Source organism: Lemur catta, chromosome Y, assembly GCF_020740605.2.
Source record: "Lemur catta isolate mLemCat1 chromosome Y, mLemCat1.pri, whole genome shotgun sequence".
Classification (NCBI taxonomy): domain Eukaryota; kingdom Metazoa; phylum Chordata; class Mammalia; order Primates; family Lemuridae; genus Lemur; species Lemur catta.
This window is the reverse complement of record NC_059156.1, coordinates 5284740-5308270: the sequence shown is the minus strand read 5'-3', so window position 1 is coordinate 5308270 and position 23531 is coordinate 5284740. Positions and strand designations below refer to the sequence as shown.

Genomic DNA, 23531 nt, shown 5'->3' with positions numbered 1-23531 from the left:
GTGCCCACTTCTGTGGAGCCTGAACACAGGCTTGTCTGACCCAGCCCTGCCCAGGCTTGCTCCTCCACGTAATTCTGCCAGAGCCAGCAGGGTAAACAAACTCAGCTGCAAAGACCAGCTTCAAATTTTTACTTGCTGGAAAATACCTGGATCATAGGAAGTGGTTGGGACTGAATGCAGGTAAATATGTGGCATTACAGGCTGGAAGCTTGTACATACATTATTGTAGGGGCCAGCTGTGGACTAGCAACAGGAGTTAGGTTGTCTACATATGTGTGAGAAGCTTCAGAGCTGAACTTAAGGTGTACATGCATGTGAAGTTGTAGGGGCAAGCTTCACAAATGGCAATAGCAAGTAGTGGGACCAGGAGGTGATGCACAGAGCCAGCTGCTTATTCATACACAGTTGTGGGAGCTAGGTCTGGCAATGAGCAGTAACCTGGCTGTAGAGGTCCATGTTGAGTACACATGACATTGCAGTTAGAGCATGTGGTAAGGGGGCTTGGGTCTGTTTGTAGTCCAATTTGCCATATCTGCACTGAGTCCCTGGGCCAGAGCACCAATGGAAAGAGCAGTTTGAGTGGCTTCAGGGAATATGGGTTGTGGTTTAAGAATCTGCACAATGTAATGGCCACTGGGGTGGGATTCTGGCCAAGGCAACTGTAGCAGGAACAGCTCAGATGACTCCAGGGAGGGTAGAGGGAGAGTGGTTGTGGGTCAGGGACCTGAAGACTATGAAGGCTGCTGGCTGGGTCCCTGTTTGAGGAAACTTCCTGCAGAGTTCATGTGGCTCTAGGTGGCTCAGGAAGCGGTAAGTAGAGGAGTGAGAGCAAATGTTATATGTATTAAACCCCTCATCAAAAAGAGTGAATGTTAACAGAACAAATTTCAAATTATTAGTAACATAAAATGGGTTGTGGTAAGATAAGTTTTCTTGAGGTGGATTACTCAACTGTCTCTTTGGCTTAATTTCAAAGACATTGTACAAAGCTTATTAAATATACTTTTGCTTTTGTACTAACTTAAGATTTGTGTAGATGTAAGTTTGAGTTTATTAACACATTTTATGATTGATATTACTAGTTCTTTAAGCCTGGATTTTGAGTTTTCTTTTTTATAATATAGTGATTTTCTCATATATTTGAATCAAATGCATTTATCATAGATAGTTGACAAATTAAAGGAAACATTCTCTCAAGTGATTAGAAATTTTAATTCAACAATTATGCACAAATAATTTAAAAATCATGTTACTAACTTGGTTTTTATTTTTAGTTTCAGAATTTACTAGTAAACTGATTGTAGGCACAAATCATTTTGTTCTTGAGCAATTCTTGAAAGCAACTGAATTATCTAGTTCTTTCATTTCCTGATTTAATCCTGAAAAGTAAATGAAAGGAACAGAGTAATTTTTAAGTATTTCTATAAAATAGTCATGTACAAAAACAAATATATCTTTAATTTCAATGAAAACATTGACTGCAAGTTAAGTTGAAACCTTTACCCTCCAAAATTTCTTTGTTAATAATAAAATAAATAAATAAATAAATAAATAAATAAATAAATAAATAAATAAATAAAAGTATATCTTTATTCTTTGTATAACAATATCCATTGTTATTAGATATGGAGCATCTATGGCAGTAACTCCTGCCTTCAGGACACTTAAAATCTTAGATTTTAGGAACTTAAGATTTTTAGGTAAAATAACTGTATCATTGAATACTTCCTGCATGTCAATCTGTGAGTTAATCACTTTATATTATATGTCAATAGGCAACTGAAGAAAGTATCTGAGGGTTTATAGGCATGGGTAACAATCTTACTGATAACAATCTTATTGGTTGTTTCATTTGGAAAACCTTTCTGGAATGAAAGGAGATTTTGAGCTGAATTATGAAATATTCTTATTAAAAGCTTAGTCTATTAAATATTAGCAATGAAAAAATATTCAAAAAGTCTATCTAGTGTAGCCAGATTGTTTCAAAAAAAGACTTTAGACAGGGTAATATTACTTCAGATCTTTAAAGGATTTCCTACCTAACATTTTTTACACTGTTTAGACTCATGCATCTCCTTATTGTCAAACTTAGTCTTTTCATATCTTTCACTATAATTGTGACCTGTTCTTGCTAGTCAAACCAGTGAAAAAAATTGAGAATTGATATGTCCTATACTGTTGCTTTTAAAACAAACATATTTCAATAATCTAAACTGTGACTGGAATTCTAAATAATTTTAGACTTTTGCATCCACCTTATGTAAACTATGTATGTAAATAAAATTGTTTAACATTTAAAATTATAGGCCATTTAGAGAAATAGAATCATAGACCTGTAGCTACTGCAAATCTAGACCCTGGATTGTCGAAGACCTTAGAGCTCTGGGGGCAGTTTTGCTACCCCATTTCTACAGGATTTATATTGTAGTGGCTTCAAAGGCATACTCACCACTTCCTCCCGCTTGGTCTTATCAGTTGCTGGCCAAGCTTCCAGAGGCTGGTCGGGAATCATGGGGAGCAGGGGCTGCATGGGGAACAGCAGAGGCAGATGTGGCTGTGGTGGCAGGGGCTGCAGGGGGTGCAGAGGTGGCAGGGGATGGATGGGCCGGATAGGCTGCATGGGCTGGTGAGGCTGTGGCTGAAAGTGCTGGGGCTGGAAAGGCTGCTGGCCAGGCAAAGGGAGGTTTGGCTGGTGATGATGGGTTGGAGTCATGGAGTGTTGGCCAGGAACAGGCATCAATGGTTGCTGGGGGACCAGGGACTGCTGAGCTTGTGCCACTGCAATGTGGTGATGAGGCTGCAGGGTGTGAGTCTGGGGGTGCTGTTGGGACAGCATGGGGATGATTTGGTGGTGCAGCCATCCACCCATGGGCTCGTAACCATAGGAAGGGTACTGGTGAGAAACAGAGAGAGTCAGGTCACTTCCAACTGGACAAGCAGGAATGTTTGCTTTGCCACATGGCCATAGGAATATTTTACTGATTTCTTCCTCTGCAAGAATTTCTAACTGTGTACACACACACACACACACACACACACACACACATATATATATATATATATATATATATATATATATATATATATATATATATATATATATCATGGAATTCTACTCAGCCACAAAAAACAATGGTGATCTAGCACCTCTTGTATTATCCTGAATGGAACTGGAGCCCATTCTTCTAAGTGAAGTATCACAAGAATGGAAAAACAAGCACCACATGTACTCACCATCAAATTGGCATTTACTGATCAACATTTAAGTGTACATATAGTAGTAACAATCATCGGATGTTGGGCAGGTGGGATGGGGAGGAGAGGATGGGTATATTCACACCTAATGGGTGCAGTGCACACCATCTGGGGGATGGAGACACTAGAAGCTCTGATTAGGGTGGGTCCAAGGCAATATATATAACCTAAAGATTTGTACCCTTGTAATATCCTGAAATAAAAAAATAAAAATAAAATGAAGCTAAAAACAGCATTTCCAGAGACATCAACACTCTTACATTGCTGGTGGGACTGCAAATTAGTATAACCTCTGTGGAAAAGAATTTGGAGATATTTCAAAGAGCTAAAGATAGAAATACCATTTCATCTAGCAATAGCACTGTTAGGCATCTATCCAAGAGAGCAAAATACATTTTATACTAAAGACATCTGAATCTCTGATAACTTAGTTTTTGAATTAACAAAAGTAATGAAGGACAAAAATGGTTACTATATACTCGCGAAGGGTACAATTCAACAAGAAGACATAACTATACTTAATATATATGCACCCAGCTTAGGTGCACCCAGATTCATAGAGCAAACCCTCCTTGATCTGAACCAAACGATAGATAACAACAGTGTAATAGTCGGAGACTTTAATGTGGCGCTGACAGTACAGGACACATCCTCCAAATAAAAAATACACAAAGAAATAATGGACTTAAATAGAATGCTAGAACAAATGGTCCTGACTGACATCTACAGGACATTCTACCCAAAATCCACTGAATATACATTCTTCTCATCAGCTCATGGGACATTCTCCACGATTGACCATATCCTAGGACATAAAGCGTGTCTTAAAAAAATTTAAAAAATAGAAATTATACCATGCTTTCTCAGATCACAGTGGAATAAAAGTAATTATGAACCCTAACAGAAATTCTCATTCCTACTCAAAGTCATGGAAGTTAAACAACCTTCTCCTGAATGATTATTTTATAAATGAGGAAATCAAGATGGAAATGAAAAGATTCTTTGAATTAAATGACAATAGAGATACAACTTATCAAAATCTTTGGGACACAGCTAAAGCAGACCTGAGAGGAAATTTATTTCCATAAATCCCTATATCAAAAATAAAGAAAACTTACAAATAGATAATCTAATGAATAGACTCAAAGAGCTGGAGAAGGAAGAACAGACCGACCCCAAACCCAGCAGAAGGAGAGAAATTATTAAGATCAAATCAGAACTAAATGAAAAGGACAGCACATAAACCATAAGGGAGATTAATAAGACAAAAAGTCGGTTCTTTGAAACAAATAAACAAAATAAACACCTCTGCTAGACTAACCAAGAGAAGAAAAGAAAAAACTCTAACAACCTCCATCAAGAACATGTAAGGAGAAATCATGAACGATGCCACAGAGATACATGATATAATCTATGAACTCTACAGAAATATTTATTGACACAAATTGGAAAATGTGGAGGAAATGGATGAACTTTTAGAAACATGCAGCCTTCCCAGGCTCAACCAGGAAGAAATAGAATCCCGGAACAGACCACTATCTAGATCTGAAATCGAAACAGCAATAAAAAAACCGTCCCAAAAAGAAAAACTCTGGACCAAATGGGTTCACACCTGAATTTTACCATATCTACAAAGAAGAACTGGTGCCCATCCTACATAAACTATTCTCCAATATCAAGAAGGATGGGATTCTCCCCAACACATTTTACCAAGCCAAAATAATTTTAATACCAAAACCAGGAAAGGATGCAACAAAAAAAGAAAACTACAAACCAATATCCCTTATGAATATAGATGCAAAAATTCTCAATAAAATCCTAGCAAATTGAATCCAAGTGCTTATCAAAAAAATAATCCATCATTACCAAGTGGGCTTCATCCCAGAGATGCAGGGATGGTTTAACACATGCAAATCTATAAATGTATTTCATCACATAAATAGAAGCAAAAATAAAGATCATATGATCCTCTCAATAGATGCAGAAACAACATTTTACAAAATTCAACACTTTTTTATGATAAGAACACTTAACAAAATAGGCATAGATGAGGCCTATCTAAAAATGATACAAGCCATTTATGACAAACCCACAGCCACCATCATACTGAATGAGGAAAAACTGAAAGCATTCCCATTTCGAACTGGAACCAGACAAGGCTGCCCACTGTCCCCCTTACTTTTCAACATAGTATTGGAAGTCCTTGCAAGAGCTATCAGACAAGAGAGCAAAATCAAGGGAGTCCAAATAGGGAAAGAAGAGATCAAACTCTCACTCTTTGCTGATGATATTATGTTATATCCAGAAAACAGCAAAGATTCAACCAAGAGACTCCTGGAATTGATCAGTGAATTCAGTAAAGTCTCGGGATACAAAATCTATACACACAAATCAGAGGCATTCATATATGCCAATAATAGTCAAATGGAGAACCAAATTAAGGACTCAATACCCTTCAAAATAGCAACAAAGAAAATAAAATACATGGGAATATATTTAACTAAGGAGGTAAAGGATCTCTATAGGGAGAACTGAGAAACACTGAGGAAGGAAATAGCAGAGCATGTAAATAGGTGGAAAACCATACCATGCTTGTGTATCAGAAGAATCAACATTGTTAAAATGTCTATACTGCCCAAAGTTATCTACAGATTCAATGCAATCCCTATTAAATTACCAACATCATTTTTCACAGATATATAAAAAATAATTTTATGCTTTGTATGGAACCAGAGAAGACCTCATTTAGCAAAAGCAATTTTAAACAAGAAAAATAACATGGGAGGTATTAATTTGCCAGACTTCAAACTATACTACAAGGCTGTGATTATTAAAACTGCTTAATATTGGCACAAGTGCAGGGACACAGACCAGTGAACAGAACAGAAAATCCAAATATAAAACCATCCTCATGTAGTCATCTAATCTTTGACAAAGCAGACAAAAAGATACTCTGGGGAAAAATTCATTATTTAATAAATGGGGGGGTGAAAGATGGAGGAGTAGTGGTGACCTCCTGGATTCATGCTCCCAGAAAAAAAGGCATGGGTCTCAGTCTGCCACAATGCTAGAGGATTGCTCCCCCACAGGAACAGTGATGTGAATCCATAGAGAATCAGCGTGGGACACAGAGAGCAAGAAAGGACTGAGGTGAATGGGTAATCAGATCGTGAAAATCTGGAGAGGGCGGGATGGACAATAGAGAGGAGAATGTGGGATGGCTGTACCTGCCTCACCAGCGAGTGAGGGGGGTTCAGCCCCACAGGAAAGCGGCCTGTTTCCCCACTGATCCCCATTCCCACTCAATTAGGGATCTGTCTGAAGCCAGTGTAGAATCACCATGGGAGATGAGGAGCTCTGTGGAGAGGAGACAATAGTGGGAGGCATTTCAGACCCCGGAACTCTGTGGGCGGCCTGCAACCAGAGGGTTCGCGCTGGGCTGCAGCAAAAGACACCTGGGGGATGCTGAATTGTCTCCTTCACATGGGCGGCTGGGCTCCCTCAATCCCTGATCCCCAGGGTCCCTGCTGGAACCTGAACATTCGCCCCCAGTGCCAGTGACCGGCGGGCGAGCAGCTGCCATTGTTGGGGTCCAGAGCCTAGTTGCTATGGAGTGATTGGGAACCCGGCAGCTCCATCCCCTACTCCGTGGCCCCCCACTGGGAACTGCACCTTTTCATGAACACTGAGTACTTTCCCAGTTGTGAGAGAGTGGAGCATGGACTTGCGGACATTGGGGCAGGGCGGACCATTGCCCCCGGGAGATGCAGCAGCCGGGGAGCTGAGAGAACGCGGACACTGCCTCTCCCTCTAGCCTCTATCTTTCATGCAGAGAAAGGCAGAAACGACTTCAGGAGATGAAGAGGCAAGGAAAAAGTCGCTTTCCGTCTGCAATTAAATCCGCCCAGTTATGGAACTCTCAAACGAGTTTTGGGGCAAATTAACTCTCTGGGGCTGGACCCAACAGGAGCACCTCCCAGCTGAGGCAGCAAAATCTTGAACAACACATAAAGGGCTTCCCCTAGTGACAGAGGAGGCAGCTTACCTGAGCTGCTGCACAGCCCAAGATCCCCATGCATGGAGTGCCTCTGTCCAGCCTAAATCTAGCTGAAAGAAGGGACCTAAGGATTGATCCAGATGGGAAGGCCTCAGCGAAAGAACTCTGGGAGTATAAAGAATCAGGCTGAAACCTCGCCTTCAAAGAGGATTACTAGCTCTCCACCAACTGACACAAGCCAAACTTGAAATAGCAATATGCCACAGGAAGAATTTCAAACATAGATCATAAATAAGCTGAATTTTATGCAAGAAAAAATGGATAACCAACACAAAGTTACCACAAAAAAGATCCAGGTCTTGGAAGAAAAATTCACTAAAGAAATCGAAATATTGAAGAAAAATCAAACTGAACTCCAGGAAATGAACAATTTATACAGGGAGCTACAAAACACAGTGGAAAGTCTCAAGAGCAGGGTAGATCAAACAGAAGAAAGAATCTCAGAGATCGAAGATAACACTTTCCAATTAAATAAGTCAGTCACAGAGATGGAGCAAAGAAATAAGAGAAATGACCAGCGCCTAGAAGAAATGTCAGATTATGTGAAGAAGCCTAATGTGAGAGTTATTGGCATTCCTGAGGGTGAAGAAGACAATAAGCAAGGATTGAATAAGCTATTTGAAGACATAATGGAGGAAAGTTTCCCAGGCCTTGCCAAAACTCTAGATATATAGGTTCAAGAAGCTCAAAGAATCCCTGGAAGATTCATACCAAATAGGAAGACACCACATCATGCAGTTATCAGATTGACAAAAATTTCCACTAAGGAGGCCATTCTGTGAGCTGTAAGGAGGAAGAAACAAGTTACATACAAAGGAAAATTCATCCAAATTACACCAGATTTCTCAACTGAAACCTTACAAGCAAGAAGAGAATGGGGCCCCATTCTCACTCTTCTGAAACACAATAATGCCCAGCCTAGGCTCTTATACCAAGCTAAGCTCAGCTTTATATACGAAGGTGAAATTAAGACATTCCCAGATAAACAAAAACTCAGAGAATTCACCAAGACAAGACCACCTCTCCAACAAGTACTCGAAACAGGGCTACACACAGAGCAGCAGAAGAAAGACCCACGAATATAAAACTACTCATGAGAAGAAAAAAAAAACCCAGTTATCACAATGGCTCAAGTGAGAAAACAGAATAATGAAATTCAAGCCAACATGAGAAACAGAAATAAGTCTCACTTATCAATTCTCTCATTAAATGTGAATGGACTGAATTCCCCACTCAAAAGACATAGGCTGGCCCAATGATTAAAAAAATACAAGCCAAGTGTCTGCTGTCTTTAGGAAACCCATCTAACCTGCAAAGATGCATTTAGACTGAAAATAAAAGGATGGAAATTGATCGTTCAAACAAATGGAAGCCAAAGAAAGCTGGCATGGTGGTTTTAATCTCCAACAACTTAGTTTTTCAATCAATAAAATTAATGAAAGACAAAGATGGTTACTATATACTGGTGAAGGGTACAATTCAACAAGAAGACATAACTATACTTAATATATATGCACCCAACTTAGGTGCACCCAGATTCATAAAGCAAACCCTACTTGATTTGAACAAAATGATTGATAACAGCACTTTGATAGTCGGGGACTTTAACACACCACTGACAGTACAGGACAGATCCTCCAAACAAAAAATAAACAAAGAAACAAAGAACTTAAATAGAATGCTAGAAGAAATGGGCCTCATCGACATCTACAGGACATTCTACCCAAAATTCACTGAAAATACTTTCTTCTCATCAGCCCATGGAACATTCTCCAAGATTGACCATATCCTAGGACATAAAGCATGTCTTAAAAAATTTAAAAAATTAGAAATTATACCATGCATCTTCTCAGATCACAGTGGAATAAAATAATGAACCCTAACAGATATTCTCATTCCCACTCAAAGTCATGGAAGCTAAATAACCTTCTCTTGAATGATTATTTTATAAATGAAGAAATCAAGACAGAAATCAAAAGATTCTTTGAATTAAAAAAACAATGGAGACACAACTTATCAAAATCTGTGGGACACAACTAAAGCAGTCCTGAGAGGAAAATTTATTTCCATAAATTCCTATATCAAAAAGACTGAAAGCTTACAAATAGACAATCTAATGAATAGACTCAAAGAGCTGAAGAAGGAAAAACAGACCGACCCCAAACCCAGCAGAAGGAGAGAAATTATTAAGATCAAATCATAACTGAATAAAAAGGACAACAAACAAACCATAAAGGAGATTAATAAATCAAAAAGTTGGGGCCGGGCACGGTGGCTCACGCCTGTAATCCTAACACTCTGGGAGGCCGAGATGGGTGGATCACTCAAGGTCAGGAGTTCGAGACCAGCCTGAGCAAAAGTGAGACCCTGTCTCTACCAAAAATAGAAAGAAATGATTTTGACAGCTAAACATCTATATAGAAAAAATTAGCCGGACAAGGTGGTGCATGCCTGTAGTCTCAGGTACTCGGGAGGCTGAAGCAGTAGGATCACTTAAACCCAGGAGTTTGAGGTTGCTGTGAGCTAGGCTGATGTCATGACACTCACTCTAGCCCAGACAACAAAGTGAGGCTCTGTCTCAAAATAAATACATAAATAAATAAATAAATCAAAAAGTGGGTTCTTTGAAAACATAAACAAGATTCACACACCACTGGCTAGGCTAACCGAGAGCAGAAAAGTAAAAAACTCTGATTACCTCCATCAGGAACATGAAAGGAGAAATCACGACTGATGCCACAGAGATACATGACATCATCTATGAATTTCACAGAAATCTTTATTCACACAAATTGGAAAATGAGGAGGAAATGGACCAATTTTTAGAAACCCACAGTCTTCCCAGGCTCAAACAGGAAGAAATAGAATTCCTGAATAGACCAATATCTAAATCTGAAATCGAAACTGCAATAAAAAACCTTTCCAAAAAGAAAATCCCTGGACCAGATGTGTTCACACCTGAATTTTACCATACCTACAAAGAAGATCTGGTCCCCATCCTCCAATATTGAGAAGGATGGAATTGCCCCCAACACATTTTACCAAGCAAACATAATTTTAATACCAAAACCAGGAAAGGATGCAACAAAAAAAGAAAACTGCAGACTAATATCCCTTATAAATATAGATGAAAAAATTCTCAATAAAATCCTAGCAAATTGAATCCAAGTGCTTATCAAAAAAATAATACCCAAGTGGGTTTCATCCCAGAGATGTAGGGATGGTTTAACCTATGTAAATCTATAAACATAATTCACCACATAAATAGAAGCAAAAATAAAGATCATATGATCCTCTCAATAGATGCAGAAAAAGCATTTTACAAAATTCAACACCCTTTTACGATAAGAACACTTAACAAAATAGGCATAGATGGGGCCTATCTAAAAATGATACAAGCCATGTATGACAAACCCACAGCCACCATCATACTGAATGGGGAAAAACTGAAAGCATTCTCACTTCGAACTGGAACCAGACAAGGCTGCCCACTGTCCCCCCTACTTTTCAACATAATATTGAAAGTCCTTGCGAGAGCTATCAGACAAGAGAGCAGAACCAAGGGAGTCCAAATAGGGAAAGAAGAGATCAAACTCTCACTCTTTCCTGATGCTATGATGTTATATCTAGAAAACCCCAAGCATTCAACCAAGAGACTCCTGGAATTGATCAATGAATTCAGTAAAGTCTCAGGATACAAAATCAATACACACAAATCACATTCATTCATATATGCTGATAACAATCAAATGGAGAACCAAATTAAGGACTCAATACCCTTCAAAATAGCAATAAAGAAAATAAAATACGTAGGAATATATTTAACTAAGGACGTAAAGGCTCTGTATAGGGAGAACTATAAAACACTGAGGAAGGAAATCGCAGAACATATAAATAGGTGGAAAACCATACCAAGCTTGTGGATCAGAAGAATCAACATTGTTAAAATGTTTATGCTGCCCAAAGTTATCTACGGATTCAATGCAATCTCTATTAAATTACCAACATCATTTTTCACAGATATAGAAAGAATAATTTTACACTCTGTATGGAACCAGAGAAGACCCCGTTTAGCAAAAGCAATTTTAAGCAACAAAAACAAAATGGGAGGTATTAATTTATCAGACTTCAATCAGACTACAAAGCTGTGATTATTAAAACTGCTTGTTTTTGGCAAAAGTGCAAGGTCAGAGTCCAATGAAACAGAACAGAAAATCCAAACATAAAACCATCCTCATATAGCCATCTAATCTTTGACAAAGCAGACGGAAACATACTCTGAGGAAAAGATTCCTTATTTAATAAATGGTGCTGGGATAACTGGATAGCCACATGTAGAAGACTAAACTAAAACAGGACCCACAGCTTTCACCTCTCACTAAAATCAAATCATGGTGGCTAAGGGACTTAAATCTTAGGGGGGAAACTATTAGAATTCTAGAAGAAAATGTAAGAAAGACTTTTACAGATATTGGTCTAACCAAAGAATTCATGAAGAAAACCCCTAAGGCAATCACAGCAACAATAAAAATAAATTAATGGGACCTGATTAAATTAAAAAGCTTCTGCATAGCCAAAGAAACAGTCATAAGAGTAAACAAACAGACAACCTACAGAATGGGAAAAAATTTTCGCATACTACACACCAGATAAAGGACTGATAACAAGAATCTATTTAGAACTCAGGAAAATCAGCAAGAAAAAATCAAACAATCCTATCAAAAAGTGGGCAAATGACATGAATAGAAATTTTTCAAAAGAAGATATAAAAATGGCTAACAAACATATGAAAAATCGCTCAACATCCCTAATAATCAGGGAAATGTAAATCAAAACCACAATGAGATATCACTTAACTCTGGTGAGAATGGCCTTTATCAAAAAGTCCCAAAACAACACATGTTGGCGTGGATGCGGAGAGACAGGAACACTCATACACTGCTGGTGGGACTGCAAACTACTGCAACCCCTGTGGAAAGCATTATGGAGATACCTTAAACAGATTCAAGTAGACCTAGCATTCGATCCAGCAATCCCTTTATTGGGCATCTACCCAGAAGAACAAAAGTCATTCTTTAACAAAGACACCTGTACCCGAATATTTATAGCAGCACATTCACAATTGCAAAGATGTGGAAACAATCCAAATGCCCATCAATCCATGAATGGATTAGTAAACTGTGGTATATGTATACCATGGAATATTACTCAGCTATGAGAAATAACGATGATACGACATCTGTTTTGTTCTCCTGGAGAGAACTGGTACCCATTATATTAAGTGAAGTACCCAAAGAATGGAAAAACAAGCATCACATGTACTCACCAGATAATTGGTTTACCTGATCATCACCTTAATGCACATCGGGGAAGGATACCAATTGGATATCAGACTGAGTTGGGGGGTGGTGGGAGGGGATGGATGTATGCCTACATGATGAGTGCATTGTGCACCGTCTAGGGAATGGTCATGCTTGGAGGTACTGACCCAGGTAGGTGGGGGGTGGAAGGAGAGGATGGAGGTATGACTACATGGTGAGTGCCAGGTGCACTGTCTGGAAAATGGACACACTTGAGGCTCTGACTCACGGGGCTGGGTAGGACATGGTCAATGTATAAAACCTGAGCTTTTGTACCCCCATGATGAGCTGAAAAAAAAAAAAGAAAGCCAAAAAAAAGAAAATAAAAATAAATAAATGGTGCTGGGAAAACTGGATAGCCACATGTAGAAGACTGAAACAGGATCCACAGATATCACTTCTCACAAAAATCAGATCACAGTGGATAACAGACTTAAACCTTAGGTGTGAAACCATTAGAATTCCAGAAGAAAATGTAGGGAAGACTATTACAGACATTGGCCTAGGCAAAGAATTTATGAAGAAGACCCCTAAGGCAATCATAGCAACAACAAAAATAAATACATGGGACCTGATCAAATTAAAAAGCTTCTGCACAGCCAAAGAAACAGTCATGAGAGTAAACAGACAACCTACAGAATGGGAAAAAGTTTTCACATACTACACATCAGATAAAGGACTGATAACAAGAATCTATTTAGAACTCAGGAAAATTAGTATGATAAAATCGAACAACCCTATCAAAAAGTGGGCAAAGGACATGAATAGAAAATTTTCAAAAGAAGATATAAAAATGGCTAACAAACATGAAAAAAATGTTCAACATCTCTAATCATCAGGGAATTGCAAATCAAAACCACAGTGAGATACCACTTAACCCCAGTGAGAATGGCCTTTGTCAAAAAGTCCCAAAACAATACATGTTGGCTTAGATGCGGAGAGACAAACACTCATACACTGCCGGTGGGACTGCAAACTAGTGCAACCCCTGTGGAAAACAATATGGAGATACCTTAAACAAATTCAAGTAGACCTACCATTCGATCCAGCAATCCCATTATTGGGCATCTACCCAGAAGAACAAAAGTCATTCTATAAAAAAGATTCCTGCACTCGAATGTTTATAGCAGCACAATTCACAATTGCAAAGATGTGGAAACAACCCAATTGCCCATCAATTCATGAATGGATTAGCAAAATGTGGTGTATGTATACCATGGAATATTACTCAGCTATAATAACGGTGACATGGCATCTCTTTGGCTCTCCTGGAGAGAATTGTAACCCATTCTATTAAGTGAAGTATCCCAAAAATGGAAAAATAAGCACCACATGTACTCACCAGCAAACTGGTGTCCCTGATCATCACCTAAGTGCACATTTGGGAATAACACCAATTCGGTATCAGACAGAGGTGGGAGTTTGGGGAAAGGGACAGGTGTATACCTACTTGATGAGTGTGATGCGCACTGTCTGGGAAATGGACACGCTTGATGTTCTGACTGGGAGGGATGGGGGAAGGGGAAGGATGCATACCTACCAGATGAGTGTGATGAGCACTGTCTAGGGAATGGACATGCTTGAACCTCAGACTCGGGGGCATGGAGGGGCATGGGCAATATATATAACCTGAACTTTTGTACCCCCATAATGAGCTGAAATTAAAAAAAAAAAAAAAGAAATGGCATGTTCACAGTTTAAGTATTCTAGGATTTCATAAATAATTTCATATTACATTTATTTATACTGTGTAATATAAATGTCAATCACATCCTCTTGAAAGGGTTAATTTCTGTCAGGTTATCTTGATATGGAAACTTTTTCATTCTGTTAATCCTTTAACCATTTTTTTCCTGGCTTTCTGAAGTAAGTTTGCTTGCATTGTAACTACCCAAACTAAACTAAAATAAAATAAAATAAAGACATCTGCACCCAAATGTTTATGGCAGCATAGTTCACTATAGTAAGGATGTGGAAACAGCTCAAGTATCTGTCGATTCACGAGTGGATTATTAAAATTTGGTATATGTATACCATGGAATATTACTGAATTATAAGAAATGACAGTGATCTAGCACCTCTTATGTTTTCCTGGATAGAGCTTGAGCCCATTACCCGCAGTGAGGTATCACAAGATTGGAAGAATAGCCTCCACATGTACTCGTCATCAAATTGGTACCAACTGATCAACACTATGGTGCTCACATGTTAGTAATATTCTCCAGGGAATAAGGGGTTGGGAGCAGTAAACTTACAACTAATGAATGTGGTGAGCATTGTAAAGGGGAAGAGCATGCCTCTAAACCTCACTTGGGTGAGGCAAAGACATAAAATGTAACCAAAATGTTTGTATCCTCATAATATCCTGAAATAAAAATTAAAAAATAAATAAATAATGGATTTAGAAAATTAGCATATATGGCAAGAATAAATAAAAAAACAAAACATTTCTCTCCATCCCAAGAATTTTCCAGAAGTTACAGTCATAGTTAATAAAATTCAATATGCTCCCAGAGAGTAAAAAAAAAAAAAAAAGAAAAAATTTCCATTAGGGTCTCTATGTGGAGTAGACATATTTTGGTTAATATGGGCATTTAAATGCATTCCTAATATTTTAAGGGGATAAAGAACAAAATATTTACATACCGGTGGCCTTATCATGCTTTGGTACCACTTCAAAGGCGTAAGCACCTTAACAGAGATATGAGAATACATTTTATTTAATTTACTTTGATCAAATATAGAAATGCATTAATGCAGTATGAAATGTAGACTCACAAATGCAGTTCTATCAATAGTGATAGCCTAAAAGAGTATGTCTCCTGAAGAGAAGAACATAAAGATTTGTTGGGTGCTTTCTGAATCAGGAACTGCATTGCATCTATCACACACATTTTTTATATTGTCTCACATGCTCTGAGAGAAGTATCATCACGTACATTTTTATAGACAAGGCTATGGAAAGTTAGAGGCTCATTAATCTAACTAAGGATGCAGAAGTAGCAATTCTGTTTAATTCCATGACACCTGCTCTTCATTACACGGACAATCGCAAAAGATTATATAACTTAATATTCACTTCAACCATTAACACCACAAAAGAAGATGGTAAAATCTCCTAAAAATAAATGTTGGCCATATTTAGCAACCTTTTAAAGTCTAACAGAAAATCTTTTCTCAATACAAAATTAGTGTTTGTTTTGTTTTATCACACAACATTAATTAACAATTCTCAACTTATACTTGACAAAACACTTTTCATATTCAATAACTATTTTACTCTCCAAACAATATTTTGAAATATGCTTAACATAATTGTTTTCCTTCTCCAGCTGAGGGAATCAAAATTCCAGAGAGAGAAAATGGTTTTCCTGAAGTCATGTAGTTAGTAAGAGATTGTGGAGAACCTCAAACCCGAGACCCAGAGCTCTGGTGCTTTCCATTCCTCTGCACAGTCCTCATACAGCACTTAGTCACTCATCTTTCAGTGAAGTCAAGTGAGAGACTCACATCAAGTGTAAATGTTTCAGAATCAGGAGTTTTTGAGCTTGGAAAAATCTTAGATGACATCCTACCTAATGCCCACATTGTACTGGCCGGGAGGCAACAAGGCTATTCAGCCAGAGTTCTCTTTCCACCCTACCATGCAGCCTCCCTAAATGGTAGTTCATGACAGATAAAATTATAGCCATGTTTAGGAGGACAGACTCAGAGTGTCCAGATAGGAGGGTGCTGGTAAAATGCAGGCTTGAGGCCACCCTTCAGGGCTTAAACTGGAAAGCTGGTGGTAAGAACTGTAAAATTGAGATTATTCAAGAGACATCTTGCATGAAGAATCAACACATTATTCTCTGCAGAGTCCCAGAGCATTGTTAATAAAAAAATGGTCAAAATTAGTAAAGAGAAAAATTACCTCATAGCTGAAGTTGATATAACCAGGGTGCCTGGGATGAGGTTGTAGCTTTTATAGGGATGGGGAAGGAAAATAGAAAAGAGAGAAAAGGGGAGAGTGAAGGGGAGAGTGGAGGAGAGAGAAAGGGAGAGAGAGGAAGAAATTAAGTCAATATGCAATGGTTCACATTAAGGGAGACTGAAGCTACTTTTAAAAAAATCTACATAGAGCAGAACATGTTTGAGGTCTACTTTTTACTTTGGACATGTATGCTGTGCAGGAGAGGAGCCCTCTTATTTAAAGAGGTTCAGAACAACTAACAGAATGTCCCTTGGGTTATAGTCTTATGCCCAGAGACCTGGAAGCAGAAACCAGCATACATTTATTCTCCAGTGGTTTTCAGACAACTCCTTCCCCAGTGTCGATGAATCCTACCCTGTCCCACCCACCAGTTTACTTGATGACACTCACTTCATGTTGGGGAGAAAGGTTTCTTTCTCTTACACAGTTAAGAAATCCCAAAAAGAAGAGACTTGTCCCATAGACATTCCCTTGCTTAGGTATCAAAGAAATTCCACATAATTGACATGCAAAGCGAACAATACTCAACAGCAACAAAAAAAACCACAACGTGGGAATTACTGATGAATTCAAGAACAAGAAGGGGTGCAGCAAAGTGGAAACATTATAAATCCTGTGGAAAATGACAGAGCTGGTTTATTGAGTTTAAGCCAATCCTTTTATTAGTCTTTCAATGATTTTATGGCAGATTATTTTAAAATTTCAAAATAAAAAGGAACCTGTATGATGATCTAAACCAGATCTGTCTATCCTTTCAAAAGTGGGGGCCCAGTGTGGGGGGCCTGCACTGTGGAATTTTGGTTGGCCCTAGGGTCCATGAGAGGGAGAGAAGAGTCAGGCAGAAAATCCCTCAGACACTGACTCATTAGGGGTCAGCTCTAGTATAGTCTTTAAAATGTTTGTATTTCATAACAGGGTCCCTTCACTCCCATCTGGATATGGATTATTATTTTAGTCAGGTAACTGCCTTTCCTATACCATCTTGATAGATGCCAAACAAGACAATGTTGAGTTCAGGAGTGGGAAAAATGCAAGGGCCCCACAAGGGACTTGGAATGGCCACAGTGCAGGGTTTCAGGAAGGCAGAGCACAGAATCTGGGTCTTGTGGGTGAGAGGAAGAGATGAGGTATGTGTGCAATCTTGCTGGCTTCTTGTATCAGCTGCTCTTTATGCCACCTCTCTGCCCTATGTACCTGTGTCTGGAGACAATGGGTTCGACATCCTGGTCTTTGGTACATTTGAATGTAAAATGTATCAGTTTGTATTGGATGTAGGTAGGACCCTGGGCAACCACAAGGAAGCCAGGTACTTAGTAGATGTACCCCAAGGGGTGGGTCCTCTAAGAACAAGGAGATGGTTCAAGTAGGGGATTCCTAACACAGAAATCTTACCCCCTGAAAGGGAACAGCAGTGGTATGTGGAGGGCTGCAAGAGATTTGGAAACTTGTGAGGAATTGGGTTTTAGAGAAAATTTTTGTAGTTTTGTAATATTTGCCTAATGCTGATTAAGCACTTTCTCAGGAGGCCTTTTCTAAAGTTCCGTTCTGAAAACTTCCTCCATTCAGAGATAGGCATCAATATTTACAAGCTAATGGTTTCAACAGAATCTCCCGGGGTGCTTGTAAAAATTCAGAGTCCTGGGCCCTGCTTCAGCTGTACCAAATGTTTGGTGGAGGCATTCAAGAATCTATTTTATTTTATTTTATTTTATTTTATTTTATTTTATGGACAAATAATAATTATATACACTTATGGAGTACATGTGATATTTTGATATATGTCTACAATGTGGAATGATTAAACCAGGCTAATAAATGACAGACTATTTAGCCTTAAAAAAGAAAGAATTTGCAATGACATGGATGAACGTAGAGGACATTATGAGAAGTGAAATAAACTAGGCACAGAGAATCTATTGTTTCGATAGGCTCAAATGTTTCTTTAACACAGAGACATGTGAGGACATCTGATATTTTATTGTTTTAAACTTTAAAGTTTACTGACATGCCAGATTTTTATTACTAAGCTTTTTAACACTTACGCAAGGTATGTTTTACTCACAGGCATAGCAAAAGCTGCTCCCAGGAGGCAGGCAAACAAAATCCAGGTCCCCATTTCTTGTTGGTTCTGAAACATTAAGTCAAGACCACTTTTTTTTATCTATTTGCAAACATGGACATATGCTCCATAAAAAACTCATAACTCATATTTATCTGATGATAGTAAGTATGGTGGGGTTTTTATGTGAGGTTAATTTATTCAAGTTTTATTTCAAATTCTCAGGCAATTTCATTTTTTCTGTTATCACAGTGCTATAAAGTTGCTATTTGTTTAGCTTGGGAACTGAACAAGTTTAGGGAAATGCATCATGTTTCATTTTGTGATTTGGAATGCCATGTTTCTGTGCCTGTTAGTCTGTAGCTCTCCTAAAGTCACATGGGCTAACTATAATTTATAATTAATAATTAAAGAAACAAGGCTGACTTTAAAAATTCAAGAGATCATCAATGTTTTTACCAATTACTGCATAGTGTTTTATGACTTTGGAATGAGAAGCCAAGAAAAGTTTGTTGTATTGTCCATCTAGGTATTGATATTGTTAAAGACTAATCATTTGAGAATCACCTAAGAGCATATTTAGAAATAGCATTGATCAGGTGTTGGGCAGATGTGGGTAGGGGAGGCGATGGGTGTATATATACATAATGAGTGCGATGTGCACAGTCTAGCAGATGGACACCTTTGAAACTCTGACTTGGGGGACTAGGGGAGAAAGTGCAATATATATAACCTAAACTTTTGTATCCCCACAATATGCTGAAATAAGAATAAAATAAAAATAAAGAAATTTTCCAAAATAGATGAAGTGACAGAGATTTAATTCTAGATGTTTCAACCTTGCAAAACTTTAGGTAAGATTTTTAAGTAGTATATCTAACTTCAGGGAGTCTGTATTACAAAAGATGAGGTTGAACAGAAAGGCAAGAACCACAATAACATTCTGTGATTCTTCAATGAATTTTGTATGATTTCTACCTAAAAAAAATTCATTTTTATTCAATGGCATCTTCTTTTGTATGCTGTATTTAATTATTCTATAAATTAGATACATGAGATATGAAGCAAAACTTGGTCATTCAAAATATACATAATGCTTCATGGTCTAAATTGTCAATTAACCTTATAATCTTTAAGCAAAAAAAACTTTAATTTTTTGTAAACCTAAAATATAATGTGCAATTATTCTGATATGAGAAATAAACTGACATTATTTCCATCTAAATCTGGTTTTATCAAATGTCCAATTAATAAGGGAGAAAATATTTATTTGGTGGTTCTAGAATAAAATAAGGTATTATTGAACAAGATGATTTTCAAAGTAGTGGAACATATCCTTAAGGTTTTATTTTAACTTAATTTATAAGTAATTAAGATAATATTTGCTGTGAGTTTTGGTTTCAGGAAGTCTTTTACAGTTTTAGAACTAAAATTTAAAAATATATATACACATATAGACAGAGAGAAATACAAACACTTTGATACATGAGAAAATAAAAGAAAAAAATTAGTAATTAGACTCTGATTATGGTCCAAATAAAGAAATAACTCATTTTTAATAGCATAAAATGTTAGAAATGTGGCACATATTTGCATCTGTTAAACATGAACTACAGAAAAACAAGTAAGCACGACAAAAAGGATAGCAAATTATAAATGAAATACACGTACCTTTAAATATATTTGGAGAAAATTTCTGTCTGAAACTTGGAGATGCTTGATCCTCCAAGTATGAGCTCAATTTATACTATTTATGGCATCCAGAGCAACAAATCAGATTTCTGAAGAAACAAAATGTGTTGACTATGACTAAAAATCCCTATATCATGGATTTTAGCAACCATGGTCAAATTTAGAGTAATATATTGTAAGTAGTACCTACAGTCATTTATTATGGGCAAATATAGGTTGAACAGCCAAAAAGAGCTTCATTGGGCTGTTTTTAAGTCAGCAAATTAGTTGGTTGTACATGCTGATATATGTTTAAAAAATGTGCTTAATGTCTATGAAGGTGCAACATTTTTGTTGTTAGAAGTAGTAAGTTAATTCTTAAATTTATTACCATTCCTCAAAGCTTGTCATGAACATAATAAGTAAATAAATCCTCTTGTCAAACATAGTTGAGGGGTTTTATTTGCCATTTTTGAAGTACTTTTTGCCCATTCTTGCAGTTTTTATTTTTATTTATTTATTTTTTTTGCTCAACTTGCAGCCTCACATTTTTGTTCCACATTGCTTATTCTAAGAATTTCTCCCTTGTAATTTGTGGCTTCTAATTTATGGGTGTTGGAAAACTATATGCCCAATCTTGTTAGAAGTGTGTTCTTTCACTGCCAATAAAAAAAAATATCTAAATGATTTTGACCTAGGAGATTCATCTGTGAAAAAAAACAAAAGATTCTCATTTTTGTGACATCAATTTTGTGACTTCTGCAACAGTATTTTGTTTTCTTTTGTTTTCTCATCCTACTTCCTGATTCTCAGTAGTACTTAGGGCATGCAATGATCTTTGAATTATTCCTTCTAAAATTAGCATTTTTAGAATCCACAATTTGTGCAAAAAGATTTCACAAAGCCAGAATTGGGAACATGGTAAATAATTCTGAGGACATCTTAGATTGACTTACTCTCTTTAATGTGAAATTACTAACTTTATAGTTGTTAAAGACTTTTATTTTGTTTTTTCAACTCAGGGTATTATGAGGGTACAAACATTTGGTTACATGTAATGTGTTTGCCTTGCCCCAGCCAGGGCTGCAAGTATGTCCTTCCCTATACAGTGCATTTCACTTTCATTAGCTGTGAGTTTATGCCCCAAGCCCCACACTTGACCGGCACCCAGTGAGTATTACTACAATGTGACCATGTTAGTGTTGATCAGTTAGTACCAATTTGATGGTGAGTACATGTGGTGCTTGTGTTTCCAGCCTTGTTATATTTCACTTTGAAGGATGGGCCCAATTTCTATCCAGGATAATATAAGAGGTTCTAGATCACCATTGTTTTCTGTAGTTGAGTAGTATTCCATGGTGTACATATACAACATTTTATTAATACACTCATGTATTGATGGGCACTTGGGTTGTTTTCACGTCTTTGCAATTGTCAGTTGTGCTTCCATAAACATTCCAGTGCAGATGTATTTATTATGGAATATCCTTTTTTCCTTTGAGTAGATGCCAGTAGTGGGATTGCTGGATCAAACAGTATTTCTATTTTTAGTTTTTGAGCTATCTCCAAATTACTTTCCACAGGGGTTTTACTAATTTTCAGTCCCATCAGCAGTGTAACAGTGTTCTAATCTTTCAACAACCATGTCAGCATTTGTTGTGTGGGGATTTTTTGATAAAGGCCATTCTCACTGGTGTTAGATGATATCTCATTGTGGTTTTGATTTGCATTTCCCTAATGATTAGAGATGCTGAGCACTTTTTTATGTGTTTGCTGGCCACTAGTATATCTTCTTCTGAAAATTTTCTGTTTATGTTCTCTGCCCATTTATTTATTGTGTAGTCTCATTTTTTCTTATTAATTTTCTTAAGTTCTATATAGATTCTTATTATCAGGCATTTATCACATGTATAGAAAGTAAATATTTTCTCCAGTTCTGTAGGTTGTCTATTTGCTCTAATGATAGTTTTCTTGCCTGTGTGGAAGCTTTTTACTTTAATCAGATTCTATTAGCTTACTTTTGTTACTGCTGTGATTGCTTTTGAGACGTATTCATAAATTCATTGCTTAGACTGAAGACTAAAAGAGTCTTCCTAATATTTTCTTCCAGAATTTTTGAGTTTTCACACCTTAGGTTTAAGTCTGTTATCCATCGTGAGTTGATTGTTGTGAGAGGTGAGAGGTCGGGATCCAGTTCCAATATTCTGCATGTGGATATAGAGTATTTCCAGCACCATTTATTAAATAGAGATGCTTTTTCCCAATGTATGTTTTTGTCTGCCTTGTCGAAGATTAGATGACAATATTAGGATTATTTTATGTCTAGCATCTGTGTCCTATTCCAAAGATCTATACCTCTGTTCTTGTGCTAGTACCATGCTGTTTTGGTTAGTATAGCCTTGTAGTAAAGATTGAAGTCTGGTAGACTGATGCCACCCAGTTTGTTCTTTTTGCATACAATTACTTTGCCTATATGAGATCTTCTCCAATTCCAAACATAGTGTAGAATTATTTTTTCTAAAACTGTAAAAAATGAGGATTATATTTTGATACAGATTGCATTAATTCTGTAGATAACTTTAGATAGAATGGACATTTTAACAGTATTGATTCTACAAATCTATGAGCATCTTAGGGATTTCCATCTATTTACATCTTCTACAAAATTCTTTTCTCAGTGTTTTGTGGTTCTCTCTATAAATACCTCTCACCTCCTTTATTAAATATATTCCTAAATATTTAATTTTCTTTGATCCTATTATGAAAGGTTTTGCACCTTTCATTTGATTTCTGGCTTGGTTATTATTGGCATGTATGAATGCCACTGATTTGTGTGCATTAATTGTGTCTCCTGAAACTTTACTGAATTCATTTATCAATTCCAGGAGTCGATTGGTTCAATCCTTGGAATTTTCTAGGTATAATATCGTATTGTCAGCAAAGAGTGATTATTTGACCTCTTCTGCTCCCATTTAGACATCTCTAATTTCCCTTTCTTGTCTGATCACTCTGGCAAGGACTTTCAGCCCTATGTTACAACCTTGTCTGGTTCCAGTTCTAAGTGGGAATGCTTTCAATTTTTCCCAATACAGTATGATATTGGTTGTGAGTTTATTGTAATGACTTTAATTATTTTAAGGAATGTCCCATCAATGC

At 37.2% G+C, this 23531-nt stretch overlaps 1 protein-coding gene across 1 annotated transcript; it reads right to left on the bottom strand.

Moving 5' to 3' along the window:
* Nucleotides 1-2374: 2374 nt before the first annotated feature.
* On the bottom strand, nucleotides 2375-18761 carry LOC123629039 (amelogenin, X isoform-like). Its single transcript, XM_045538971.1, has 6 exons — nucleotides 18708-18761; nucleotides 16586-16633; nucleotides 16087-16101; nucleotides 15451-15477; nucleotides 15319-15363; nucleotides 2375-2893 (listed from the first exon to the last, which is right to left on the bottom strand). The coding sequence occupies exons 1-6, from the start codon at nucleotides 18759-18761 to the stop codon at nucleotides 2375-2377; spliced, it is 708 nt and encodes a 235-aa protein (XP_045394927.1).
* Nucleotides 18762-23531: the final 4770 nt, after the last annotated feature.

Bases quoted from the DNA above. Each gene is read 5' to 3' on its own strand.
- LOC123629039 (XM_045538971.1), bottom strand. From the start codon at position 18,761: ATGGGGACCTGGATTTTGTTTGCCTGCCTCCTGGGAGCAGCTTTTGCT. The intron at 15,364-15,450 runs GTGAGTCTACAT...ATCTCTGTTAAG, and splicing joins CTATTGATAGAACTGCATTT to GTGCTTACGCCTTTGAAGTG. The intron at 2,894-15,318 runs GTATGTAAATAT...GTTTCTCACCAG, and splicing joins AAAGCATGATAAGGCCACCG to TACCCTTCCTATGGTTACGA.